Source organism: Littorina saxatilis, linkage group LG9 (assembly GCF_037325665.1).
Source record: "Littorina saxatilis isolate snail1 linkage group LG9, US_GU_Lsax_2.0, whole genome shotgun sequence".
Lineage (NCBI taxonomy): Eukaryota > Metazoa > Mollusca > Gastropoda > Littorinimorpha > Littorinidae > Littorina > Littorina saxatilis.
In genome coordinates, this window is record NC_090253.1 from 63,147,049 (window position 1) to 63,172,927 (window position 25,879).

The window sequence follows — 25,879 nt, forward strand, 5'->3', positions numbered from 1 at the left end:
TACTGTTACGCCTTTTTCAAGTAGTAATTCGACTCAGAAATTCTATAGTTACGGCATGACGTCATTTTACTGTCGTAACCCGCTCACTGCAGGCTTCGGTTACACCTTTTCCACGAGTCGTAGAGTCACTCGGCCAGACTTTGATTACGGCGCGGCGTGATCCTACCCGGACATTCTCTAGTTACGACATGACGCCATTTTACTGTCGTAACACGCTCACTATTATTCACTAGGAATCATGTGTGAATGATTTGTGGTGGAATTTCCTCCATGGTGTGTACTAGGATGTACTGTACTGAATGTACTATGGGTTATATTTTTCCCGTATGACTCATTGACTGTGTACTATGCGTACCCGGTTTCGTCCTCCATTGATGCAGGCATAGTCCAACTCGACAAACTGCAATGCTTCGTTGAAAGTCTTTCTGGGGGCTCGTTAGCGCTGCACCTGCAGGGTTCGCGACGACCGAAGGTAGAGCTGGACGAACGCGTTCGTTTCAAAGTCCGAGATAACTTTTTGCAACCTGTCGAAGGACTCAAACGTACTTCCTACTGTCAAAACTGCTTCGCTGTGAAGTCCGCTATCCATGACTAAAGTAAACCGGCCTGCATACGGGTAGAAATTAACGCACAACCACTACTAAGGCCAACAAAAAAAAATTGTCTGTTTCTGGTCACCCGACCGACCCTAAATTTCGGCGCCGACCCTAAACTTTTTTTTTCCAAACTCATTTTTTTTTTTTTTTTTTTTCTGGTGGTAAAGGACAGGGTGAGAAAATGAACAACAAAAACATGTGAAAACGTACGTCCGCTGACGATTTGTAAATTATGTGTTCACAGTGTTGAGTGTCTTGTCTCTATGTATAGTGAATCCAGTCTCTTTGCGCGATTTTTAAAGTTAGTTTTATTGGTCTACATTTGGGGTAAAAAAAAAAATAAAAAAATAAAAAAAAAAATCCCGACCTACCGACCCTATTTTTTTTAGCCATGTTACCAGAAACAGACAATTTTTTTGTGGCCTAATGAACTGTTGAACACGTCTGTCCTCACACGACCCACGCTTTAAAATGGCCGCCCAAACCGAATCAAACCGGAAGTAGAGCGCGGCCCTGGCGGAGAAATGCTTTGTGGCGTAATCAAAGCAAAGAAAGGAAAAGTTACGGGCGGCATAAGTGTAGCCACTGCGAAGAATTTACCCGATGCTCCCCAGCATGTCGTAAGAGGCGACTAACGGATTCTGTTTCTCCTTTTACCCTTGTTAAGTGTTTCTTGTATAGAATAGTTTATAGTCAATTTTTGTAAAGATTTTAGTCAAGCATGTAAGAAATGTTAAGTCCTTTGTACTGGAAACTTACATTCTCACAGTAAGGTAATACATTGTACTACGTTGCAAGCCCCTGGAGCAAATTTTTGATCAGTGCTTTTGTGAACAAGAAACAATTGACAAGTGGCTCTATCCCATCTCCCCCCTTTCCCCGTCGCGATATATAACCTTGAATGGTTGAAAACAACATTAAACACCAAATAAAGAAAGAATATAAAGTTTCAATGAAATGACACAGGAATGAACGTTTTAGTTGGGGTACAAAAATGGGTGCAATAATGTTTTTGCTCAGTTTATATATCCTGGAATAACTTTACCTGCTTTGCTGTAAATGTTGAATCTGACAGTTTTGTTTTTGTTTTGTCACAGCAGTGCCTTGAACAGTGAACAGCCAGGGATTGTCAGGGGTCGTGAACAGCCAGGGATTGTCAGGGGTCGTGAACAGTCAGGGATCATCAACACCCTAAAAAGTGAACAGTCAGGGGTCGGGGCTTCTCGTAACAGCATGGAGGAAGGAGACACAGGCGTTGTGTCAGACGTCAAGATAGAGATTGATGTGGCTGAAGACATGCCGCAGTGTTGTTACAGGGCTGAACACCTTCAATACGGTAAGCTTGCTTCTATTGACTCACCTGAGTAATAAGTCAGTCGTTGTAATGAGCAGTGTCAGTTTGTCCATCCGTCCGTCTGTCAGCAAAGATCTAAACGTTGAGGTTACATATCTCAAATGTTTTTGCAGCTAGAGCTAGAACTCTTCTTCAGCACATAAAATACATAAAACAGAAGGGATGACAGAGATAGACATGTTCTCTTCTTCAGCACATAAAATACATAAAACAGAAGGGATGACATAGGTAGACATGTACTCTTCTTCAGCACATAAAATACATAAAACAGAAGTGATGACAGAGAGAGACATGTATTCTTCTTCAGCACATAAAATACATAAAACAGAAGGGATGACAGAGAGAGACATGTACTCTTCTTCAGCACATAAAATACATAAAACAGAAGGGATGACAGAGAGAGAAAGAGATTGAAGAAAAGAAGAGGACGGACAGTGTTTGATGTTTAACTTGAACATAAGGTACTCACTACTGATTGCCATCCTCTGTTCTGATTTTCTTCATTTGAATTTTAACCTGATAACCCACCAGACTGGATTTGCCTTATGCATTGATAACTCAACAGACTGATGACCTAACAGGCTGAATTAACTTCATAACGCAACAGATTTTACAACTCTACAACCCAACAGACTACTCAGAATTGACCCTTATAACCCAACAGACTACTCAGAATTGACCCTTATAACCCAACAGACTACTCAGAATTGACCCTTATAACCCAACTGACTACTCAGAATTGACCCTTACAACCCAACTGACTACTCAGAATTGACCCTTACAACCCAACAGACTACTCAGAATTGACCCTTACAACCCAACAGACTACTCAGAATTGACCCTTATAACCCAACAGACTACTCAGAATTGACCCTTACAACCCAACTGAAAGGATTTTCCTGACAACCTACCAGACCTAATCCAACAGACTGAATTAAATTGATGATCCAACAGACTGAACTAAAGGGCAGCTGTCGGGTTGTGGCTCTCAAAATCTGTTCCTTAGAATGAGTTATCATGTAACTGAAACTATACTTAAAAGTTACTTGGTGATTTTGACAGCTTGATAACACAAGTTCGAAGACTTTAGACATGCTACAATGTCTTTAATCGAAGAAAGTTTGCATTCTTGGCCGAGTCAATGCAGCCCGCTAGAAAATTACTTCCCTTGGACGCGTGACGTCAGCCGCGGAATCGGCCGGGTTGAACGGTGCTCTCTTTATGCCGTGTAATGGGCGCAATCGGGTTGTCTAGTCACGCCCTCAAGCATACTTCACGGGTAGGTGAAGAGAAACTTAGGATGGGGTGACTTCTCCCAGGCCAAAATTTCGCAGTAAAAAACGGAGTTCATAACATGTCTTCCGTCCCCCTCCTGCTTTTGTTCCACTTGAACCCTGTTTTTGTTCAACTTATTGGCAGATATTGTCACGCGTCGAGGAACACAAACACACACACACAAACACACAGACACACAGACACACACAGACACACACACACACACACACACACACGTGTTATCACACATATACACACACACACACACACATGTATACGTATTATCACACACACACACACACACACACACACACACACACACACACACACACACACACACACACACACACACACACACACACACACACACACACACACACACACGATAACCATCACAAACACAGTTTGACAAATTCATCTTTGATTTTTTGCGGCCGAACCCCCCTCCCCCATTTTCCACACTAGATCCACTGTTTCATCTTTGTCTCCGTCTCTCTTCCCTTTATCTTATCTCGTCTATCTACTTGAGTGAGTAACTGAAGATGTATTATCATCATCTCTTTCCTAGATTTTCCCACCGACAGAGTTGGCTTTTGTCTTGAATTCAGTACCTCACACGTACACGGTAATAGGTGTGACACCTCAAGCGGACCTTCTTCATAAGTGTACAGTGTCTGCTGACAAGGGACACGAGGGTCTGTGGTTGAGCAACTTTATGGTTTAACCGGGTGGACTGGAGGAGTAGCAACAGCATGTGAACCACTTTAGAAATGACTTGTAAAGGTTGCAGTCGGTCAGATCAAAGAAGAGAAAATGGGAACGTGGGTCTTGAGAAGATACCACCATCCTAATACTTTACTTTGTGCAAGAATCAATCACGCGTACAGCATTACAGATGTCCAGCTGTAGTCTACATTGTACTGTAAACTTCACAGCTGCCTTATCGGCTTCCTCGAGTGACGTCACAGCAAGGCTAACGCTGCGGCGTCTTTCTTGTGCTGACAGAGTTGTCGGTCGCGGATTTTGAGTCGTTTCGGCATGCCAACTGCTTCATTTTTTGCGGATTGTGAGAACTAAGCGGAAAGTTTCAGGCATTTTAATGGTTTCAAACTATTGATGAAAGTGTCTTCTTCTGGACCAAATCAACAGTTTTGAGTTGAATCAACTCGGAAAACTCTTAAACGCGTTTTTGCACGCGACTCCGCGCATTTTTGAGACCAGGCAACCCGACAGCTGCCCTTTAAATTGATGACCCAACAGACTGTACATACTTGATATCCTAACAGATGTTAACCAGGGAGTGTGAATAATAGTGTGGCGGGAGAGCCATGTTTGAAAAAGTTAGCATTAGATAAAATAAATATTGAAGGTTCGGGACAGTCATGGCATACAGAGTTCCTCTGTCATGCTATCGCTGGCCCCAGATATTAAAAGAAGCGTAATTAGTATCGAAACCAAAGCTAGACGACGCAAGGGAGTTAATCGAACTTTCGGTTTCTGTTTTGGTCGGCCATTTTGGACGGTACCGATGCGGTCTAGCAGTAAAGATTCATAAACATTGGGAAAATGTGTTTGTTAATATGATAAATGGTAGAAATGTGGATGAAAGTGTTTAAAATATGTTTTCAAGCCATTGAAATGTAGTTGTCAATTTAGTCAGGCAACGCGAAAGTCATAGCGACTCGTCGTTGTGGCAATAACGTTAACCGCTAGTCGTTCAGTGATCTTACTTGGAGAGACAGCATCCGTAAAAGGGAGGAGAGACAAGGTTTCTTTGATGAAGATAGTGTTGTAGGTTGCTCAAATATGGCGAACAGTTATTAAAAGAGCGCTTGTTGTGATCAGCAAGTGTAAAGATAAAGGAAAAAGGACGGACTATATTGTCCGCGTTATGTTTTGAAAGTAGTGCGGTTAATGTTCTTTTTTGGTCAGCCAATCTGCCTTTGGTTTAACTCAACTCAACTCAACTCAAATTTATTAATCCATATGGAAATTATGTTGTAACAATACTCATTTCCAATCAAAAGAATAAGAATGCATAATAAAAAAAAATAAAAATATTAAAAAAATGATCACAGTCTCACTAACGCAAACAGTCATCCGTCAAGTCAAGTCTGCCAACACACAACTCACCCACACAACAACAACAGCAACAGCAATACAATTTAACAAAAACCATAATTCCAATAACAAAAAGACGTCCAAGAGTCCACCTCCACATCCACGCACACACAAGGTATACAAAGCACCACAGTGTTTATTCAACAATTCATATGTATTTGAACATGATACATGTTACGGATCATCAACAAGCTCAAGCTTATGGTGGTGACCCTAACGGGAGAATTTAACATATGGATTACGATAACTTGCGACGAGACTTCGACAAGTACTTTTTAAACCAAAACAAACGAGAAACAAACAAAATGTGCAAACATATTTGACAAAAAGCAAAGGCATAATGGAGACCGGACACGACAAATGGACAAAGAATATAAAAGAGAAAAAGAGATTCAGATTCAGATTCAGATTCAAAACTTTAATACAAAGGGATAAAGGTTTTAGGCAATGCCTAATCTTCCAACCTGTCCCTTTTAGACATACATGACATTAAACATTACAATTATATATATTAATATAACATGTATTGAACAGCCAAACGAATAACTAATTAACTAAGAATTTGTAATCAGGTTAAAACTAACAAAAACACTAGTTATAATAACGTGGTTCATGGATTAATAAAAGGATGATTAAGATGTTATGATTTTAAAGTGTAGGGAGAGAATTATTTTTGACAAAGATATTTTCGAACATTTTTTTTAAAAGACGAAAGGGTTTGACATGTTTTACAGTACATTGGAAGTAAATTCCACACAAGCGATCCCCAGTAGGATAAACTAGATTTATACAAATCAATGCGTGGGAGCGGTAGCGTATAATTCAAAAGCCTCGCTCTACCAGGAGGACGCTCAAACAGGTCTTGGATGTATGAAGGTGTTTCATGGTTGTACATTTTGAACATGAAAACACTAGCATTTAAAAAGAACTGCTGATGTAGCGGAAGAATGTTCAGTTGAGTGTATTTTTCTTGAGTAGTCATATTAAGATCTCGGTTTAATAACTTTACACCTCTCTTGTGAAGTGTGTTTATTTTCTTTATATGAACATCACTGGCATTGCACCAGACAGTAGATGCATAGCAAATGTGAGAGAGACAGTGTGTGTGGAAAAACATTTTGAGGGCATCCACAGAAACAACGCACCAGAGCTTGTTAAGTAAGAAAAGGTTCCTTGAAACTCGTTTATAAACTGTATCAATGTGAGAGCGCCAGTTAAGTTCATCATCAATTACAACTCCAAGCACACGGTGTTGATGGACTTGAACAATGCTAACTGTACCATGCATAAGATCAAGGCTCAGAGGCTGTCGCTGGTGTTTTTGTCTTGTGGTTAGTAGTACTGAAATTTCTCTGCATGAGATAATAAAGTATTCGTATTCGTATTCGTATTATTAACATGCTTTTTGTTTTCTTAGGATGCAGTGCCATTCTGTTACAATTACACCAATCATTAATATTTGCTATACTTTCTTGGAGTACTTTTCTTATGAGATTTATATCTGTATTACTGCTGTGAAGCCTCGCGCCCCCTAATTGGCGTAGAGGCGCGTCCCCCGGGTGGTGGATGGGGGAGCCTTCTCTACTAACTTCTGAGAGAAGGTCGCATCACTCTCGATGCCGTGAACCTAATTAGGATCTTTTTCTTGTTTCTTCTCTATTTCTGCCTCCCCAAAGTCATTTTACTTTCCTTTTCTCACCCATAAAATTCTTCACTTATTACCCTTGTGAAGTGGTTAATTTCTTGTATAGAATATAGTCAATGTTTGTAAAGATTTTAGTCAAGCAGTATGTAAGAAATGTTTAGTCCTTTGTACTGGAAACTTGCATTCTCCCAGTAAGGTCATATATTGTACTACGTTGCAAGCCCCTGGAGCAATTTTTTGATTAGTGCTTTTGTGAACAAGAAACACTTAACAAGTGGCTCTATCCCATCTCCCCCCTTTCCCTCGTCGCGATATAACCTTCGGCCTCGCGCCCCCTAATTGGCGTAGGGGCGCGTCCCCCGGGTGGTGGATGGGGGAGCCTTCTCTACTAACTTCTGAGAGAAGGTCGCATCACTCTCGATGCCGTGAACCTAATTAGGATCTTTTTCTTGTTTCTTCTCTATTTCTGCCTCCCCAAAGTCCTTTTACTTTTCTTTTCTCACCCATAAAATTCTTCACTTATTACCCTTGTTAAGTGGTTCTTGTATAGAATATAGTCAATGTTTGTAAAGATTTTAGTCAAGCAGTATGTAAGAAATGTTTAGTCCTTTGTACTGGAAACTTGCATTCTCCCAGTAAGGTCATATATTGTACTACGTTGCAAGCCCCTGGAGCAATTTTTTGATTAGTGCTTTTGTGAACAAGAAACACTTAACAAGTGGCTCTATCCCATCTCCCCCCTTTCCCCTATCCCATCTCCCCCCTTTCCCTCGTCGCGATATAACCTTCGTGGTTGAAAACGACGTTAAACACCAAATAAAGAAAGAAAGATATAACCTCCGTGGTTGAAAACGACGTTAAACACCAACTAAAGTAAAGTAAAGTAAACTGCTGTGAAGTGTTGAGTCATCCGCAAAAAGATCAAGTACACCATTTTCTTGTTTGAGGTGCAATGTTAAATCATTAATGTATAGTCCAAACAGTAAGGGACCAAGGATAGAACCTTGTGGGACTCCACATTTTACAGTGCCTTGTGATGAATATGAACCGTTTAGGTAGACTGCTTGTTTCCTATCTGACAGATATGATGTAAAAAAGGACACAGATGAGCTATTTTGCAGGTAAATAAGTAATTTGTCTAACAAAATAGCATGATCAACTAAGTCAAATGCTTTCCTGAGATCAAGGAATACCGCTCCAACCATTTCACGATCGTTTATTGCTTTTAGCCAGGTATCACAGAGCCGGGTAAGGGCAGTATGACATGAATGTTTAGGACGAAAACCTGATTGATAAGGATGAAAAATATTGTTTTCTTCAACATATTTAAGGAGATGGGTGTGTATATGCTTTTCCAGGGGTTTAGACAGTATAGAGAGAATAGATATCGGTCTGTAGTTGTCAAGGCTATCGGTGTCTTTTGACTTTGGTATTGGAATAACTTTAGCCGTTTTAAACACTGATGGGAAGACATTCTTCCTGATAGAGAGATTGTATACATGGGTTAAACTGTTTACAATATAAGGAAGTGACATTTTTACAATTTGTGAATTAAGATTGTTTGTGTCCATTGTCTTTTTGTTATTTGGTTTAGAAATTAGTGCACCAACTTCAACGACTGTGATTACAGGTATATCAAACGAGTCAGATGGCAAAAGTTTCTCATTACAAAATTGACTGAGTACTTCAGGCACCTAAGTTATAGCCAATCTGATCAGAACTGGCTGAGGAATCAAGAACATTGTCGGTCATAGATAGAAAGTAACTATTACAATCATCAGCAGTTATATTAGGATTAATACAGGATGGGGCTTTGCGTGATTTACTAGTCAGTTCATTCATTGCACGCCAAATTTGACATATGTCATTTTTATCGATTATAACATTTTGAAAATATTTATTTTTTGCAAGTTTCACCAATTCAGAAATTTTGTTTCGCATTTTTTTGTAGAGTTCAAACTGTTTAATTTTTTTTAGAAAATCTCGAACTAACATAGCATCTTTAATTTCTGTCATCCAGTTCGGTACAGTCGAAAATTTAACTCTTTTCCTGCGAATTGGAGCATGTCTGTCAACAACAGATAATAATGTTCTGACAAATAACAATGCAGCTTCTTCAGGATCAACACAATTTGACACCAATTGGAAATTTGCCAAGCTTAAGTCAAGTAAAAACGCAGACTTGTCAAATTTTTTAAAACATCTATACGTGATATAGGTATGACCTTTTGACATTAACTTTGGTCGTTTACACGACCAAGTGCACGTGATCGGTTTGTGGTCACTCATGCAAATATTAGATGTTGAAGCATTTAGAACCATGCTATCATTGTTCGTGTATATATGATCCAGAAGAGTTGAAGACCTGCTAGTTACTCTTGTGGGCTCTTTTATAAGTTGAGTAATACCTAGCGATTCAGTTTTGTCAAGCCATTGAGACTGGTTTACTAACATGTTAATGTTAAAGTCTCCCAATAATAGTATATTACAATTGCACACGTTGACTTTGTCCATCATATCTATAAAGTCATCAAACCATTCATCCGTGCAGGCGGGATTTCTGTATAAGAATCCAACTAGAATAGGAGATGAATTGTTTGACCTTACTTCTAGCCAAATACACTCTACACTCTGTGGTTCAAGGTCATGCCGGCGTTTCACAACATGAAAACAATCGTTGTGCACATAAACACCGATTCCCGTGTGATCTGGATGAGCAGCAACACGTCTTATAAAAGAATAATTCTGAATCTCAACAGAATCATCATTATGCTTTAGGTTTGACAGTCTTGTCTCTGTTAACCCAAGTAGATGAAGCAATGGTGACGTATTGAGAAGTAAACTGACATCATGCAGTTTGTTCCCCAAGTGATAGACGTTCACGTGTCCAATGTTTAATCCACTTTTGGAACGCATATTTATACAGAATCAGTGATGTACATTTTAGTCGGTCTCCGGTCTCTGACCGATCCAATTTCCCCAGGACCTATAGCTTTAACCCCAGCAGGACACAGGTCCGATTACCCTACAGAAGAAGTGGTCAAGGGTCCGATCGTTTTTGACAATGAAGCGGACATGAGAACTGTTCAATTTTCAAGAGGAAAGCTTGTTTTGGTTTTGCAAAGCGAAAGTAAACACTGCGTGAGGAAAGCTGGTTTCGGTTTTGCCAAGCGAAAGTATGCACTGCGTGTGACCAGTTTGTTGAGTGAACGAGGCACCATATGGGATCTGATTCTTTGAATTAATTTATCCTCAAGTTGGATGATCAAGAAGAAAAAAAGAAAACCGAACCCATATGGTGCCTCGAGTGCATTCATTGGCTCAGCAATAAATCGTTTAAACCAATGGGAACCACCCGTGCATGTTCCCACATGCGCAAGGCATTACTTTTCGTCATAATATCCGGAAAAACCGTTGTGCGTTCGAACGAAAATTAAACGAAAGAGAAACGACATGGGTCCGAAAAAAAAGCTCAAAGCAGATAAAAATCAGCAGACATAATTGATGTCCATGCTGCGTTCGCCAGCCACTGTGGCTTCAGCTGAACCAACAACAACGTCAACCGAGAACGAACTCGTCGAAGTGGAGAGTGATGGTGACAGTCGCGGAAGGTGGAAGAATTTAAACTGAAAAATCTTTTTAAATGCGGTTTTACGAGTCGTGTTTTTGTCCTATTGAAATTGCAATCTCAGGACACTGTGTCCTATTGATTTTCAGTCTTCAGGACAATTGTCCTAAAGGCTGCTAGAAAAATGTACATCACTGCAGAATGAACACAATTAACTTATTTGAAAAGAGGCAGCTGTCTCAGACTCAGGACTCAGGACTTCGGTTAAAACGAAACCGTTTATATCCTAACACAATAACTGATATTGCAAAAAGCGACACAGATGCACACCGCTGGGTTTAAATGGAAGATAGTGCTCTAGATAGTAGATCAAACATTAACTTTTTGTCGAGGGCACTCAGAGCCTCTGATCTCATGCTCTGTTGATGCAGAGACATATGTTCAGGTCTATACAATTCTGGCAGCTGTTGACGTGGCATATTAGGGAAATGGAAGAGAGGAGGTTTTTGTTCTTGTGAGTGCCATCCGAGGTGCTGATCCAGGTTTCTTGCACTGATCCGAGGGTGGGGCTCAGCAAATACATGTACACCCGGTTGTTGGCTGACTCCCGGAGCGGTTGGCAATGCCATTAAAGGTTGAGGAACTTGACCTGAAGGTTGTTGGTATTGTGGCGGGCCTGAAGTTTTGGGTCCGTAGTGACGTCCAACAAATGATGCAGTCGCTTGCCGTTGAGGACGTGATTGGGTCTTATCACACCATGATGATATATCATCGTTTCCTCGTCTTTCTGATCGTCCAACATCATTATGATATTGTCTTGATATTGTTGAAGCTTTATATTCAGGGATGTTGCCAGAGAAACTACGCTTGATGTTGATAGCTAAGGCACTTGTCCCTCTGTTGTTGGGGTGTAGAGCATCCCTCATCCATCTTGTTTTGATGTTCCCTCGTATGGTGAAGAAACTGACGTCATTGTTGACACATTCAGTGTGCTGTTGTTGACCGAGTTGCATCAAGTTGCGGTTCGACTCATCTATGCATGCAGAGATATGTTCATGTTGATCTCTGTGTGGTAATATAGAAGACATGATTAATGTTGCTTTTGGAAAACAGCGCCGAGTGTGTGCCATTATTGAGCGCCATGCTCCTTTTCCAAGTACGCCACCACGATTGCAGTCATTGATCCCAACATGCAGTACAACTGTGGTGACGTTGGGATGTGTTGCTGTTCCTTTTAGGAGCCCAATAAGTTGTTCTCTGTCAAGGCCAGAAAGAGACAATACTTGTGATTTTTCATTGTCAATGTGCATCTTTGCCTGATGGAGGCCTGACACAACTAAGTCACCAATGATGAGGGTGGAAGTGTCAGACTCTATTGATGACAGCTCAGGCCACTCACCGTCAGATTGTTGTTCATCACATGTAGACGTCGAAATCACAGCCGTACTTTCGTTTGACAGGTTAGTAGAGCAAATAGGGGACTGGAGATGTTCCGATGAGACGGGAGAGGGGGTTGGAGGCTGCTCATTTGAAGCAGTCACGGAAGACTTGACTTTGGTATTTTTGGTAGCAGAAAGCTGAGGGTTTTTTAAGTCAAGAATTTTATTATGCAATGCTTGATTTTTTTTATTCATTGATTCTAGTTCCTGTTTTATTCTCATGTTTTCTCCCTTTAATTCTTCTATTTCTGTACTGTAGTATTGCCTTTCGGCTTTTGCTTTTCTGTCTGATCTCGTTTGTGAGTCAAGCAAATCACTTTGGAGCTGAAGCACCAGATCATAAAGCTCTTCGTTCGAAGGCACGAAGATGCTGGTTTCAGAAACAAGAGGAGTTTTACTTGTATTGGTTTCTTTGTTGCTGTCGTCAATGATCTCATTACAATTAGAAGCAGATTCATTGTTAATAGCTGTTACTTCTGGCATATTGTATGTGTTTACATTGCAACTACCAGAAGTGTCTTCAACAGAAGTGTCGTTGATGTTGGTGTCAGTGAGAGCATTTTGGTAAGATATGATTTCTTCCTCGTTGTTTTGGTTGAGGATTTTATCCTCCCGCAGTGGGGCACTGCGGTTATGAAATTAAAGGCCCCTCCTGTTTTTGGAACCGCAGGAGCTTTCTAGTTTGCTGTTAGGTAGATTTTTGGTTCCTCTTTCCTGTCATGCTCTCTTTTTCTTCATGAATTCTTTTCTTTTTTCTGCCTTCTTGCTCATTCACCTGTATTTTTTCCAAAAAAATCTCTTCTCTTGCCGCTTGTCTCGCGATTCATGTATAGTTTAATCTGTTAGTGTTCTGATGTAAGCCCAGCAGTAGATAGGTTAAGCCTATTTTAACATACTGGAAACTGGTAATCTTCCAGTAGGTATTAATTTAGTTTTACTAAAGCCTGCTGGGACACAAGTAATGGGTTAGTGCATTTGTAAACAGGAATCGCTTGACAAGTGGCCCCCTTCATCCCCCCCTTCCTCGTCCTGATATGGCTCTACGTAGTCGGCTGGACGTTAAGCAACAAATAAACAAACAAACAAACAAGGATTTTATCCAGTAGGTTGTATGAGTTGCACGAGTTTTCTTCTTTATCAGAAACTGGAGGTGAGATGAGGCTTGTCATTTTCCAGACTTTTGTCAGATCATTGTCTGTAGCAGGTTTTGAGGTGTCAGCAAGTACATGTACAATTGTCTGTAATCTTTCAAAATCCCCCGCAATCCATTGCCGGCATTTTTTCCCTTGAACCAAAATGTTCTGGTTGTCATAAATATGCATAACCATGAGTTTAGAGCCATCATGATCCAGTCTAATTGTAGACTGTGCTACATTTTCCACAGACTCCTGATATAAAGATATCTTATCATCATTATAAGACAAGGACAATGGTATCAGATGCCCATTTTCTCGGTGATAATCTTTCCATGATGTTGAGAAGCCTTTTGAAGGTAGATCCGTGACATACCTGTATCTCAGAACAGCTTTCCAGAAAGGATAGTAGAATTTATCACAGCGAAAAGTGATTTGATCTGGATCTTTATGTTCAATAATTTCAAGACACTGTGCCGTTTTTGATCGTGTCAAAATTGACATTGTTCTTCCCACCCATTGGTGTATGTTTGTCTAGTAACTAAGCATAATCAACATTGTCATTCTTTCATTTGGTGTAGATCTATTAATGTGAGTTACGAAATACGAAATGAGTTTTTTCAGAGAGAGGAGAGGGAGAGAGAGAGAGAGATAGAGAGTACATAAGTATACATCACAATTGTATATACCAATAACAATCGCTATAACTTCTTAATTAAATTTAGACTTAATTTATCTATAATGAATGGGGCATATTGCACTCAAATTCGTTTTGCCCCAACCAATCTGCCTTTGGTTCGGTGTGTTTGTTTACGTTGCCATGCATATTGGACAGTGTAAAATGAAGTTCCTACACGCATTAGGACAGGCTCTAGTACAGAATAGAATGGGTTAGAATAAGGACATAGACTGAGGGCGCTAGGTTAGGGATTAGAATAGGGAGAGAGAAGAGGCAAGGTAGACTAGATCAAGATTTAGATTAGGGACAAGAGGAGACTTCGCATTCTTTCAACAGGATAGCATAGGGAAAAACGCAGAGTAAAAGAACTTGGAGAATCTTACCACTTTGTCATAAAGTCAGGACAGCGTAGGAGTAATTCAGTTTCAAAGGATAACCACGCATGCTACTGGTTTGTTTACCTCAAATACCAGTAAAGGTTCAAAAGATACATAGGCGAGAATTCGTAGATAGTCAGAAATAAACAACCGGACTGTTAGAACGTCAAGTGACGTTTGATTGAACGGTCCTAAAATAGCTAGCTATGTGGGGAAATTAAACCTAGGTGACCTGCGCACACTCAGATAAGCTCCTTTTGGTGTCCCGTCTGTTTTGCGTATGGTACTTCTAAAAGGGGGAAACTCTAGCTCGATATGCGGAGTCTCACCTTAGAATAGGATTTATTCGAGGGATGGGAGATTAGGTGGCTTCATTGTTTTTTGTAACACTCTCGCTCTTTGATGTTTGCCTTATAAAGGCGACCCGGGATTTTGTACTGGCTTTGTATGTGCATTTATAATATTGCGTAAATTATGCTTGTTGTATCATTCTATTTGCATACTTTTCTCAAAGAATAAGTCTAATAAACTATTTTATAGAAAAGTAATCCCATGAAATTGGCTCCATTATTCGTCTGAATGGTTTTCATCATCACGTAGGTCGTCATTTCTTCTCGCAATCTTGGCCTTTTTAGGAAGATAAACTAACCCGGTAAAACTAACCCGAAAAATGTGTAAAGCAGTTCTTAGTGTATGATGTCATTGCTAGGTTTAGTTATTTGACCTTGACCCTAAAGGTCAAGGTCATGTAAAGGTCAAGGTCAAGCATGTGAGTCGTATGGGCTTTGCCCTTCTTGTTTTAATTTTTTTTAATTTTTTTTTTTACAGTCAGTATTGTTATTATCGTTATGACATCATCATCATTACCATTATTTCTATTTTCATATTTCTATTGCTGTTATTGTATTTAATAGTATCAAATACTATAACTTTTTCTTTGCCTTTAAATGCCATTTATTATCATATGTACGATTATTTTTGCCGTCAACCTCTTTTGCTCGTATAATGTTTTCATGTCTGTTTTGTATTCATGTTAGTTAGCAAGGACAGATTGTAAGACTAGGCAACGCCTAAAATCTCCATCCTTCTGTAATAAAGTTTAATCAATCAATCAATCTCTCTCTCTCTCTCTCTCTCTCTTTCTCTTTATTTCTCTCTCTCTCTCTCTCTCTCTCTCTCTCTCTCTCTCTCATACACACACATTCTTTATGTTCGTCTGTCTCTCCGTCTCCCCATTCTCTCTTTTTCTCTCTGTCTTTCTCTCTTTGTCTCTCTCTCTCTCTCTCTCTCTCTCTCTCTCTCTCTCTTTTCCCCCTCCCTTCCTATTTCCGTGTAATGAATTGTGTGGGTGTATTTGCTTGTGTGTTTTGGTAGTAACATACGCTACTGCATGTGTCATCTTGTATTTGCTGCAAGGTCGCGTTATCTGCTTTTTTCACGAGATCGAACTTAAGATTGAAAAGGCCGACGTCCACAAAAAGTCAGAGTGAGAAGAATGCGTGTAGATAGTGACACTTGTGTGTGGGTGTGTGAGTGTGTGTGCGTGCGTGTTTGTATTTATGTGTGTTTTACTGTTTGTGTGTGTTAATGTGTGAGTGAGTGCGCGCGTGTGCATGTGTGTATGTAAACATATATTTGGGTGTGTGTTTGTGTGTGTGGGGGGGGGGGTTACGCGCGCGTGTGTGCGGAAGGGCGAGAGGGAGAGGGGGGCGAGAGAGAGACAGATAGAGAGATCGAGAAAGAGAAAGAAAGGAAGGGAGAAACAGACAGATGAACAGAGAGAGAAAGAGAGCGCGCACGCGGGCTTTTTTCTCCTAAACATTCCCCTTTAATCAACCGTTATTGACTGACATGAAGACCGCAACACTTTTCCACGGACTCGACAAGAAATCCAACTGTCAAATCTGACCACCGAAAAAAAAGAGGAAAGGCCCTGCTTCTCCACGTGGGGTACGAGACTCAAACACACACACCCACACACACACAGATATCCTGAGGCCCAATGCATAGCGTCACCCCTAAAATGTACTCATGGACTGAGCTGTAAGCGATTGGACTCGTCTACTCTGGTCAGTGCGGGTAGGGAGGGCTGTTCCAAGTACAAAGCGATTGTTCGCATGATCGCCCCTAATATGCATGCATGGACTCGGCCGTCAGCGAAGAGATGGGTCCATGGGGCGGGGATATAGCTCAGTTGGTAGCGCGCTGGATTGGTATTCAGTTGGCCGCTGTCAGCGTGAGTTCAATCCCAGGTTCGGCGGAAATTTATTTCAGAGTCAACTTTGTGTGCAGACTCTCTTCGGAGTCCGAACCCTCCCCCCGTGTACACTACATTGGGTGTGCACGTTAAAGATCCCACGATTGACAAAAGGGTCTTTCCTGGCAAAATTGCTTAGGCACAGTTAATAATTGTAAATTACATAAAGTCTCAATCAAAAAATAGTATTGTTTAAAAGATACAGAGACTTTTGACAGCCTATGTGACGGGCGCAGTGGCGTGGTGGTAATTAAGACATTGGCCTCCTAATCGGGAGGTCGTGAGTTCGAATCCCGGTCGCTGCCGCCTGATTGGTTAAGAGTGGAGATTTTTCCGATCTCCCAGGTGAACTTATGTGCAGACCGGCTATGACACACGCGCTTCTACACACACACACACACACACACACACACACACACACACACACACACACACACACACACACACACACACACACACTTCTACCTGCAGATAAGTAATGTCAAACACATTGCAAAGTGTATATCAAATGATCATGGATTATGTTCAGCACCTTGATGTAAGAGTCTTGCTTTTTTTCCAGTGCCTTTCATGGAGGTTGTGGTCACAGACAACACAGCTACGATGCCTACAGTGCAGACATTGGAAGGACAAGCTGCAGTCAACACTCACAGGGATATCTGGCTGAAACAAGAAATACAGACACCAGTAACACAGACTGCAGTCAACTCTGGCAGTGATACCTGGCTGAAACAAGAGATACAGACACTAGAAACACAGACTGCAGTCAGCACTCACAGTGATACCTGGCTGAAACAAGAGACACAGACACCAAAAACACAGACTGCAGTCAGCACTCACAGTGATACCTGGCTGAAACAAGAGACACAGACACCAAAAACACAGACTGCAGTCAGCACTCACAGTGATACCTGGCTGAAACAAGAGATACAGACACTAGAAACACAGACTGCAGTCAGCACTCACAGTGATACCTGGCTGAAACAAGAGACACAGACACCAGAAACACAGACTGCAGTCAACACTTATAGTGATACCTGGTTGAAACAAGAGACACAGACACCAGAAACACAGACTGCAGTCAGCACTCACAGTGATACCTGGCTGAAACAAGAGACACAGACACCAGAAACACAGACTGCAGTCAGCACTCGCATTGATACCTGGCTGAAACAAGAGATACAGACACCAGCAACACAGACTGCAGTCAACACTCCCGGTGATACCTGGCTGAAACAAGAGATACATGCACAGACACCAGCAACACAGACTGCAGTCAACACTCACAGCGATACCTGGCTGAAACAAGAAATACAGACACCAGAAACACAGACACCAGTCAGCATGTTAACCCATACAGGAGAGAGAAAACACGTATGTACAGAGTGTGATGCTAAGTTCACACGGTTTAGTCATTTGAAGCAACACATGTTAACACATACAGGAGAGAAAAAACATGCACGTACAGAGGGTGATGCTAAGTTCACATTGTGTAGTCATTTGAAGCAACACATGGTGAGACATACAGGGGAGAAAAAACATGCATGTACAGAGTGTGATGCTAAGTTCACACGGTGTAGTGATTTGAAGCAACACATGTTAACACATACAGGAGAGAAAAAACATGCATGTACAGAGTGTGATGCTAAGTTCACACGGTGTAGTCATTTGAAGCAACACATGTTAACACATACAGGGGAGAAAAAACATGCATGTACAGAGTGTGATGCTAAGTTCACAGTGTCTAGTACTTTGAAGCGACACATGTTTACACATACAGGAGAGAAAAAACATGCATGTACAGTGTGTGATGCTAGGTTCACAGTGTCAGATCATTTGAAGCGACACATGTTAACACATACAGGAGAGAAAAAACATGCATGTACAGAGTGTGATGCTAAGTTCACACGGTGTAGTCATTTGAAGCAACACATGGTGAGACATACAGGGGAGAAAAAACATGCATGTATAGAGTGTGATGCTAAGTTTACAGTGTCTTGTAATTTGAAGCGACACATGTTAACCCATACAGAAGCGACAAAACATGCATGTACAGAGTGTGATGCTAGATTCAAAGCGTCTGGTACTTTGAAGGGACACATGTTGATACATACCGGAAAGAAAAAACATGCATGTACAGAGTGTGATGCTAAGTTCACAGTGTCTTGTTCTTTGAAGCGACACATGTTGAGTCATACAGGAGAGAAAAAGCATGCATGTACAGAGTGTGATGCTAAGTTCATACAGTCTGGTACTTTGAAGCAACACATGGTGAGACATACAGGGGAGAAAAAACATGCTTGTGCAAAGTGTGATGCTAAGTTCACAGTGTCTTCTAATTTGAAGCGACACATGTTAACCCATACAGAAGCGAAAAAACATGCATGTACAGAGTGTGATGCTAAGTTTACAGTGTCATGTTCTTTGAAGCGACACATGTTGAGGCATACAGGAGAGAAAATTAAGACATACAGTGTGTGATGCTAAGTTCATACAGTTTAGTGATTTGAAGCAACACATGGTGAGACATACAGGAGAGAAAAGACATGCTTGTACAGTGTGTGATGCTAAGTTTACAGTGTCTTGTTCTTTGAAGCGACACATGTTGAGACATACAGGAGAGAAAAGACATGCATGTACAGTGTGTGATGCTAAGTTTACAGTGTCTTGTTCTTTGAAGCGACACATGTTGAGACATACAGGAGAGAAAAGACATGCATGTACAGTGTGTGATGCTAAGTTTACAGTGTCTTGTTCTTTGAAGCGACACATGTTGAGACATACAGGAGAGAAAAGACATGCTTGTACAGTGTGTGATGCTAAGTTTACACGATGCTGGAGTTTGAAGCAACATATGCTGAGACACAGGAGACAAAAACAAGAAGTGCATGTACAGAGTGTGAGTGTTGCTTCACACAGACTGATGCATCAAAAAAGCACATGTTTAAAAATACAGCAGAAGATACAAAGTGCATGTACAGAGTGTGAACTGTGATGGATTTCAAGGTACGGTGATATGAGGAGACACATGCTGGTACATACATACAGGAGAAGAAAACAAGTCGCGTAAGCACCCCCCGCGGGTTAGGGGGAGTCCCATATTGGTTGGGACGAGAAAGAACTTGACTAAATGTAAAATCGTATGCACGGGGTGTGGTGTGCGGTTTACCCAGTCTGACCCTTTGAAGTGACTCTCGAACTCACAACGCACGTGTTCGATGGTATGGGTTTATTAGCAAGCGGCCATGATAGAGCGCGAGAGCAAGGGAAGCAATCCCATTAGCAAGACATTGGTTATTTCCCTTAGACCATACTGACATCTCCCCCTTTCTTCTAAGAAATGAAAATTTCTGAAACATTAAAACAATTCTAATAACCAAACAAAACATTAATTGCTTCTCATTTTCAAAAGGAATAAACTACAGAGTTTCTCCTTGCGTTTACACAGACAACTTCTACCTCAAGTCAAAAATTCTAAGAGAAAAATCAATGTAAGAGAGTAGACTGCTTTATGAAAATCATAAGCAACTTAGAAAGGTTTTCTAGAACACTTTCACTCACTACTAAAATAATGAAATAATAAAATCTTACGTATTACGTAAACTATTCTTCACATTATTCTCAGTTTGCTTTCGAATGAAGAACTAAAAAGAAACATTGTAAACCTAGGAATACTATCCTGTGTTTAGAGTCACATTTGGTTTCAACCGAACATAGGCACATGAAATTGAAATTTAAAATTCCAAAAACTGAACTATAAGTATAATGTTTTTGAGTCAAAGTTTTCTCTCAACTCCCGCAGTGGGGCACTGCGGTTATGAAATTAAAGGCCCCTCCTGTTTTTGGAACCGCAGGAGCTTTCTAGTTTGCTGTTAGGTAGATTTTTGGTTCCTCTTTCCTGTCATGCTCTCTTTTTCTTCATGAATTCTTTTCTTTTTTCTGCCTTCTTGCTCATTCACCTGTATTTTTTCCAAAAATCTCTTCTCTTGCCGCTTGTCTCGCGATTCATGTATAGTTTAATCTGTTAGTGTTCTGATGTAAGTCCAGCAGTAGATAGGTTAAGCCTATTTTAACATACTGGAAACTGGTAATCTTCCAGTAGGTATTAATTTAGTTTTACTAAAGCCTGCTGGGACACAAGTAATGGGTTAGTGCATTTGTAAACAGGAATCGCTTGACAAGTGGCCCCCTTCATCCCCCCCTTCCTCGTCCTGATATGGCTCTGCGTAGTCGGCTGGACGTTAAGCAACAAATAAACAAACAAACAAAAATTTCTCTCAACCAAACTAAAATCAACTAGAACGCTGCTGTAAATAGCACATGACTGTTCTTCACTGCCTAGAAGATCAGAAATTTAACAATTATGTTCAGTGTTCTTCAATGTATCTTGCTGGCTGCTTTAAGATGCGACCATAGCGCGAAACGTTCTGCACTGGGGGTTGGGGAGTAGGGTTTTCAGTTCCTGTGAGAGTCTCCTGTTCTTGGGTCTCAGTCTCTTCTGGCAGGTCTGTCTCGGGGTCTGGGGGAATGGTATATATAGTCTGAGCCACTTTCTGCATATTCTTCCTGTTGCGTCTGAGGACACCACGGGGAGACTGGATGAAGTAGGACCTTCCGCTGGCATCGGCTGGAGACAGAACTTGGCCAAAGTCTTTCCATTTGCCTTTCTCGTTGTCTGTCTTCATGAGTACTGTGTCGTGAGGCTGGAGCTGGGGAAGGGAACGTACACCGTGCCGTTCATCGTAGTACTTTTTGTAGTCCTGCTTGGTGTGACTATCAGCCAGACGAATGTCTTTGTCGTTGTGTTGTACTGGCTGCAGTCGGCTGGGCAGGACTGGAACCTTCGTCTTCAGCTGGCGTCCAATCAACATGACGGATGGACTGAGTCCTGTTGCTGAGTGTGGTGTAGATCTGTACATCATCAAAGCTACATCCGGCTCTGTCTGGGCGAGAATCTTCTTCGCAGTTTTCACGCCTGACTCTGCCTGGCCATTAGCTTGGGGGAAATGGGGACTTGATATATGGTGATCGAAGCCGTATTCACTGGCGAATACAGCAAAGTCTCTTGAGGAAAAGGGGCTACCATTATCACTCACACAGAGAGGTCACTTGTTTGATCTCGATCCAGCGTGAATAATAGTCTGTAACAACCAAATAGTTTTTGTTTCTGAATGATGCAAAATCTGCACCAATCTGTGACCAGGGTCGTGATGGTAGCTCTGTCGGACGCAGTGGCTCGTGTCGCTGTGCTGGTCGATTCTCACGACAAGTGGAGCAGTTTTCCACTAATTGCGTCAGTTCAGCTCTCAGGCCTGGCCAAAATAGTTAGTTTGGCAAACCCCAGGCATTTTTCTATACCCTGATGACTCTCATGAAGTTTGTTTTTCACTTCTTGTCGTTGACTGACAGGGATCACTACTCTGTCTCTGAATACGACAAGACCGTTCACAACTGACAGGTCATCTTTCACCTTGTGGTATGGTTTGAGTGATGAGGGAATCTGATTTGGCCATCCCTCATGACAGTACTTGATCACTGCTTGGAGATCATCGTCTGCTTCAGTTGCGGCTTTGAGTGACTGAAGTCTGTGGTCTCTTATTCGCCATGACGACTGAACAAAGTCAATGTAGTCGTCCATGTCGTCTGCCTGGTCGACATCACTCTCAGTGTAGGCTAGAGGACTGCGGCTAAGACAGTCAGCAATGACTAGCTGCTTACCTGGAACATGCCGGACCTCTGCGTTAAATCGTGCCATTCTCAGGAGTAGGCGCAGACATCTTGGTGGTGCTTGGTCCAAATCTTTGGTAGACATGAGCGGTACGAGAGGTTTGTGATCAGTCAAAAGTTGAAATGACTCCAGACCTACAGGATATTTGTAGAACTTCTCACACGCCCAAACGCTCGCCAAGCATTCTTTCTCAATTTGACTGTAGCGCTGTTCTGCTGGGGTCATTGTTCTGGACGCAAATGCAATTGGCTCAAGGTCACCGCTGTCATTTTGCTGTAAGAGCACAGCACCGAGGCCAAAACTGCTTGCGTCAGCACTTACTACAGTCTGTTGATCCACACTGTAGAACAGGAGCGAGGGTAGATTAACAATGATCAGCTTCACCTTCTCGAAGGCTTCCCTCTGTGCGCTGTCCAATCTCCACTGAACGTCCTTCCGAAGTAGGTCTGTCATCGGCTTCATTGTCGTCGACAGGTCTTTGGTGAATCGGCCAAGAGAGTTGATCATGCCGATTACGCGTTTCAGTTCAGTCACGTTCTTTGGTGGCTCTAACTTTGTTATAGCGTCCACTTTTCCTGGGTCGGGTCGTATGCCGTCACTGCTGATTCTGTGTCCAAAGAACGCTACCTCTGACTTACTGAAGTGACACTTGTCACGATTCAGCTTCAAGCCTGACGCCTCGATTCGCTTCAGCGCCTGCGACAGTCTCTCATCGTGCTCTTTCTGTGTTTCACCGTGGATGAGAATGTCGTCCATGATGACCTCACACCCTCTGAGTCCATGCATCGTCTCCGACATCTTGCGCTGGAACTCCTCTGGTCCAACGTTGATGCCCATAGGTAACCGGAGAAAACAGTACTGACCGAAGCTGGTGATGAATGTTGTGAGGTGAGCACTGTCTTTGTCAAGCGGCACCTGCCAGAATCCACTTAAAACATCTAAAGTGGTGAACACTTTGGAGTTCTTCAGTTGTGGCGCAATATCCTCCAGATTTGGCAGCATAAGGTGTGGCCGCTTGATGTTTTTGTTTAGTTTCTTGTAGTCCACACATATTCTTATTTTGCCTCCTTTCTTCCGGACTGGGACGATGGGCGCACAGTAGTCGGTCGCTTCTGTCACCTTCTTGATGACTCCATCTTGTCAAGCTGCTCCTTGACTTGTTTCTGGATAGGGAAAGGTACTCGACGCGCTGTTGACACACTGTATGGCTTTGAACCCTCCTTCAAAATCAGCTTTACCGGCTGAGTCTTCAAAAGTCCTGTGGATCCGAAGACCCTCGAGTCAATGTCCTCTAGTCTCTTTACGAGTCCCATCTTCTCACTTACTGCTCTGCCAAGCAGATTTGTACCTGCAGTATTCGGTACAACCACTACTCTGAAGCCGTACGTGACTTTCTTTCTTGTTGTCTCAGCGATGAATTCACCAACTGTGTCGACTCTTCCTCCAGGTTATCTCAGGCAGCTCTTGGAGGGCTTCAGGTTTGGTGGATTCACAAATTCTTTGTAGTCACACTCTCTGAGGACAGTCACATCAGCGCCGGTATCGACTTTGAAGTTGACTTTCTTCCCGTAGAAGTCTAGGTTTACTGTCCATGCTTCACGTTGTTCTTTGACATCTTCTGTAGCTGCGTCAAGCCAGTACTCATCATCAGAATCACTGACTAAGTCCACTTTCGCAGCTCGTTTTTTACAGACTCGGGCAAAATGATTTCTGCCTGAACAACATCTACAACGCTGACCTACTGCCGGACACTTTTTGTCTTGGTGTTCGAACCCGCACTTGGTACAGCTGTCTTTATTTCAAACAACTGATGGGCTGTCATGTCTCTTTGGCCTGTGACCTCCACGACCACGCGCTCTCCCACGAGAAGCACCTGCACTCTGATCTCGCCTATAATGACTAGCTCCATCTATGTCTAGTTTCTCTAGTTTCTGTGACTGTTCTTTCATTTGTCCTTTCAGCTGTTCTTGCTGTGCCATAGTGATGGCTCTCTCTAGGGTTAGATCATTCTGCAGCTGCAGTTTTTCCTTCAGTCTCTGGTCTCTTAACCCTATCATCAGGCGATCCCTGACTTGATCTTCTGTGTCTGCATAGTGGCAGTGGACCACGAGTGACTGCAAGGCCCTCACAAATTCCTCCACTGTCTCACCACTATTCTGAACTCGGCTGTTGAACAGGCTACGATCGTGAATCAAGTTGCGTTTTGGTAGGAAATATTCTGAGAACTTTTTCACTAGCAAGTCATAATCAGTGTCTTCTTCATCTTCCTCCCACCTGAATGTTTTCAGTATCTGAACAGCTTGTTGCGTTCCCATGGAGTAAAGAAGAGAATCTCTCTGCACATCGCCATCTTCTTTGTGAAGTTTAGTTGCTCTTCTGAATCTTGAATAGTCTTCAATCCACCCCTCCCAGTCTTTAGCCCGATAGGAACATCTCTGAGGGGGGTCATACCTTGGCATTTTCTTTGGTTGGTCAGTCCTGCTTGCCGTTAGAACCCCACTTCTGACACCATATCGAAATCACAACGCACGTGTTCGATGGTATGGGTTTATTAGCAAGCGGCCATGATAGAGCGCGAGAGCAAGGGAAGCAATCCCATTAGCAAGACATTGGTTATTTCCCTTAGACCATACTGACAGTGACACATGTTAACACATACATCTCAGCAAAATAGATGCATTGACAGGTTATGATGCTCGATTTAAAGCAACACATGCGAGCCTGTTTGCTAAAATGGCTGGTGGATATCGATTTGAATGTTATGGAATTGAAATGTGATTGACTGAGTCAGATAGCATTTAGTAATAGCAATGAAAAAGTGAGTACCATACATAGGATTTAAATGATCCTCCCTGGCTGGTCAAATGTCTTCAAATAATTGCTCTGGCAGACTTCCCTGAAGATGTATTATCTTCTTGTTTGAGTGACCACAAAACATGTCATATTTTGGCCAACTTTAAATGATCATGTATGAATGGCGGGATACATGTCAGGGATCCCTCGCGATATAACCTTGAATGGTTGAAAACGACGTTAAACACCAAATAAAGAAAGAAAGATATCAGGGATGTGGTTACAAATTCACACCTATAGGACAAAATAATGTCCTGAGCTCTTCAGAATCAATAGGACATTTGACCGCTTTCAGAAATTTCATGCAGGATAGACAAGAATGGATACTTTGGTCATAGGTCTCAACATTTGAAACAAGCCCCCCCCCCCCCCCCCCCCCCCCCCCGCGGGTTAGGGGGAAGAATTTACCCGATGCTCCCCAGCATGTCGTAAGAGGCGACTAACGGATTCTGTTTCTCCTTTTACCCTGTATGTGCTTTATGGTCTCTTTGTCAATGGTATCTTTGTGTGTGCGCGTGCGTGCGTGTGTGTGTGTGTGTGTGTGTGTGTGTGTGTGTGTGTGTGTGTGTGTGTGTGTGTGTACTTTTAACATTGTACGCTAAGTTTTGCTTTGTGCTTGGGTTCTTGGTGTTATGTCTCAGTTAAATGTATGCTTTGTATGCTTGTTGATTTGTGCTAGTTTATTCTATAATGAATTTGTAAAGCGCCTGGAGCCAATTGATGGGACTCGCGCTATAGAAAAGTTATTTATTATTATTATTATTTATTATTAAGTGTTTCTTGTACAGAATATAGTCAATTTTTGTAAAGATTTTAGTCAAGCAGTATGTAAGAAATGTTAAGTCCTTTGTACT

The 25,879-nt window shown here is 41.9% G+C and overlaps 1 protein-coding gene across 1 annotated transcript; it reads left to right on the plus strand.

The window, feature by feature from the left end:
• The first annotated feature begins 1,211 nt into the window (after window positions 1-1,211).
• LOC138977314 (zonadhesin-like) lies at window positions 1,212-19,368 on the plus strand. The gene is made up of 4 exons (XM_070350215.1): window positions 1,212-1,216; window positions 1,694-1,932; window positions 17,007-17,537; window positions 19,364-19,368. Exons 1-4 carry the CDS (start codon window positions 1,212-1,214, stop codon window positions 19,366-19,368), a joined length of 780 nt encoding a protein of 259 aa, XP_070206316.1.
• Window positions 19,369-25,879: the final 6,511 nt, after the last annotated feature.

What these genes read in the sequence shown, in the direction of transcription:
- LOC138977314 (XM_070350215.1), top strand. An exon ending in GGCTGAACACCTTCAATACG is followed by an intron (nt 1,933 to 17,006) that starts GTAAGCTTGCTT and finishes CTTTTTTTCCAG; the next exon opens with TGCCTTTCATGGAGGTTGTG.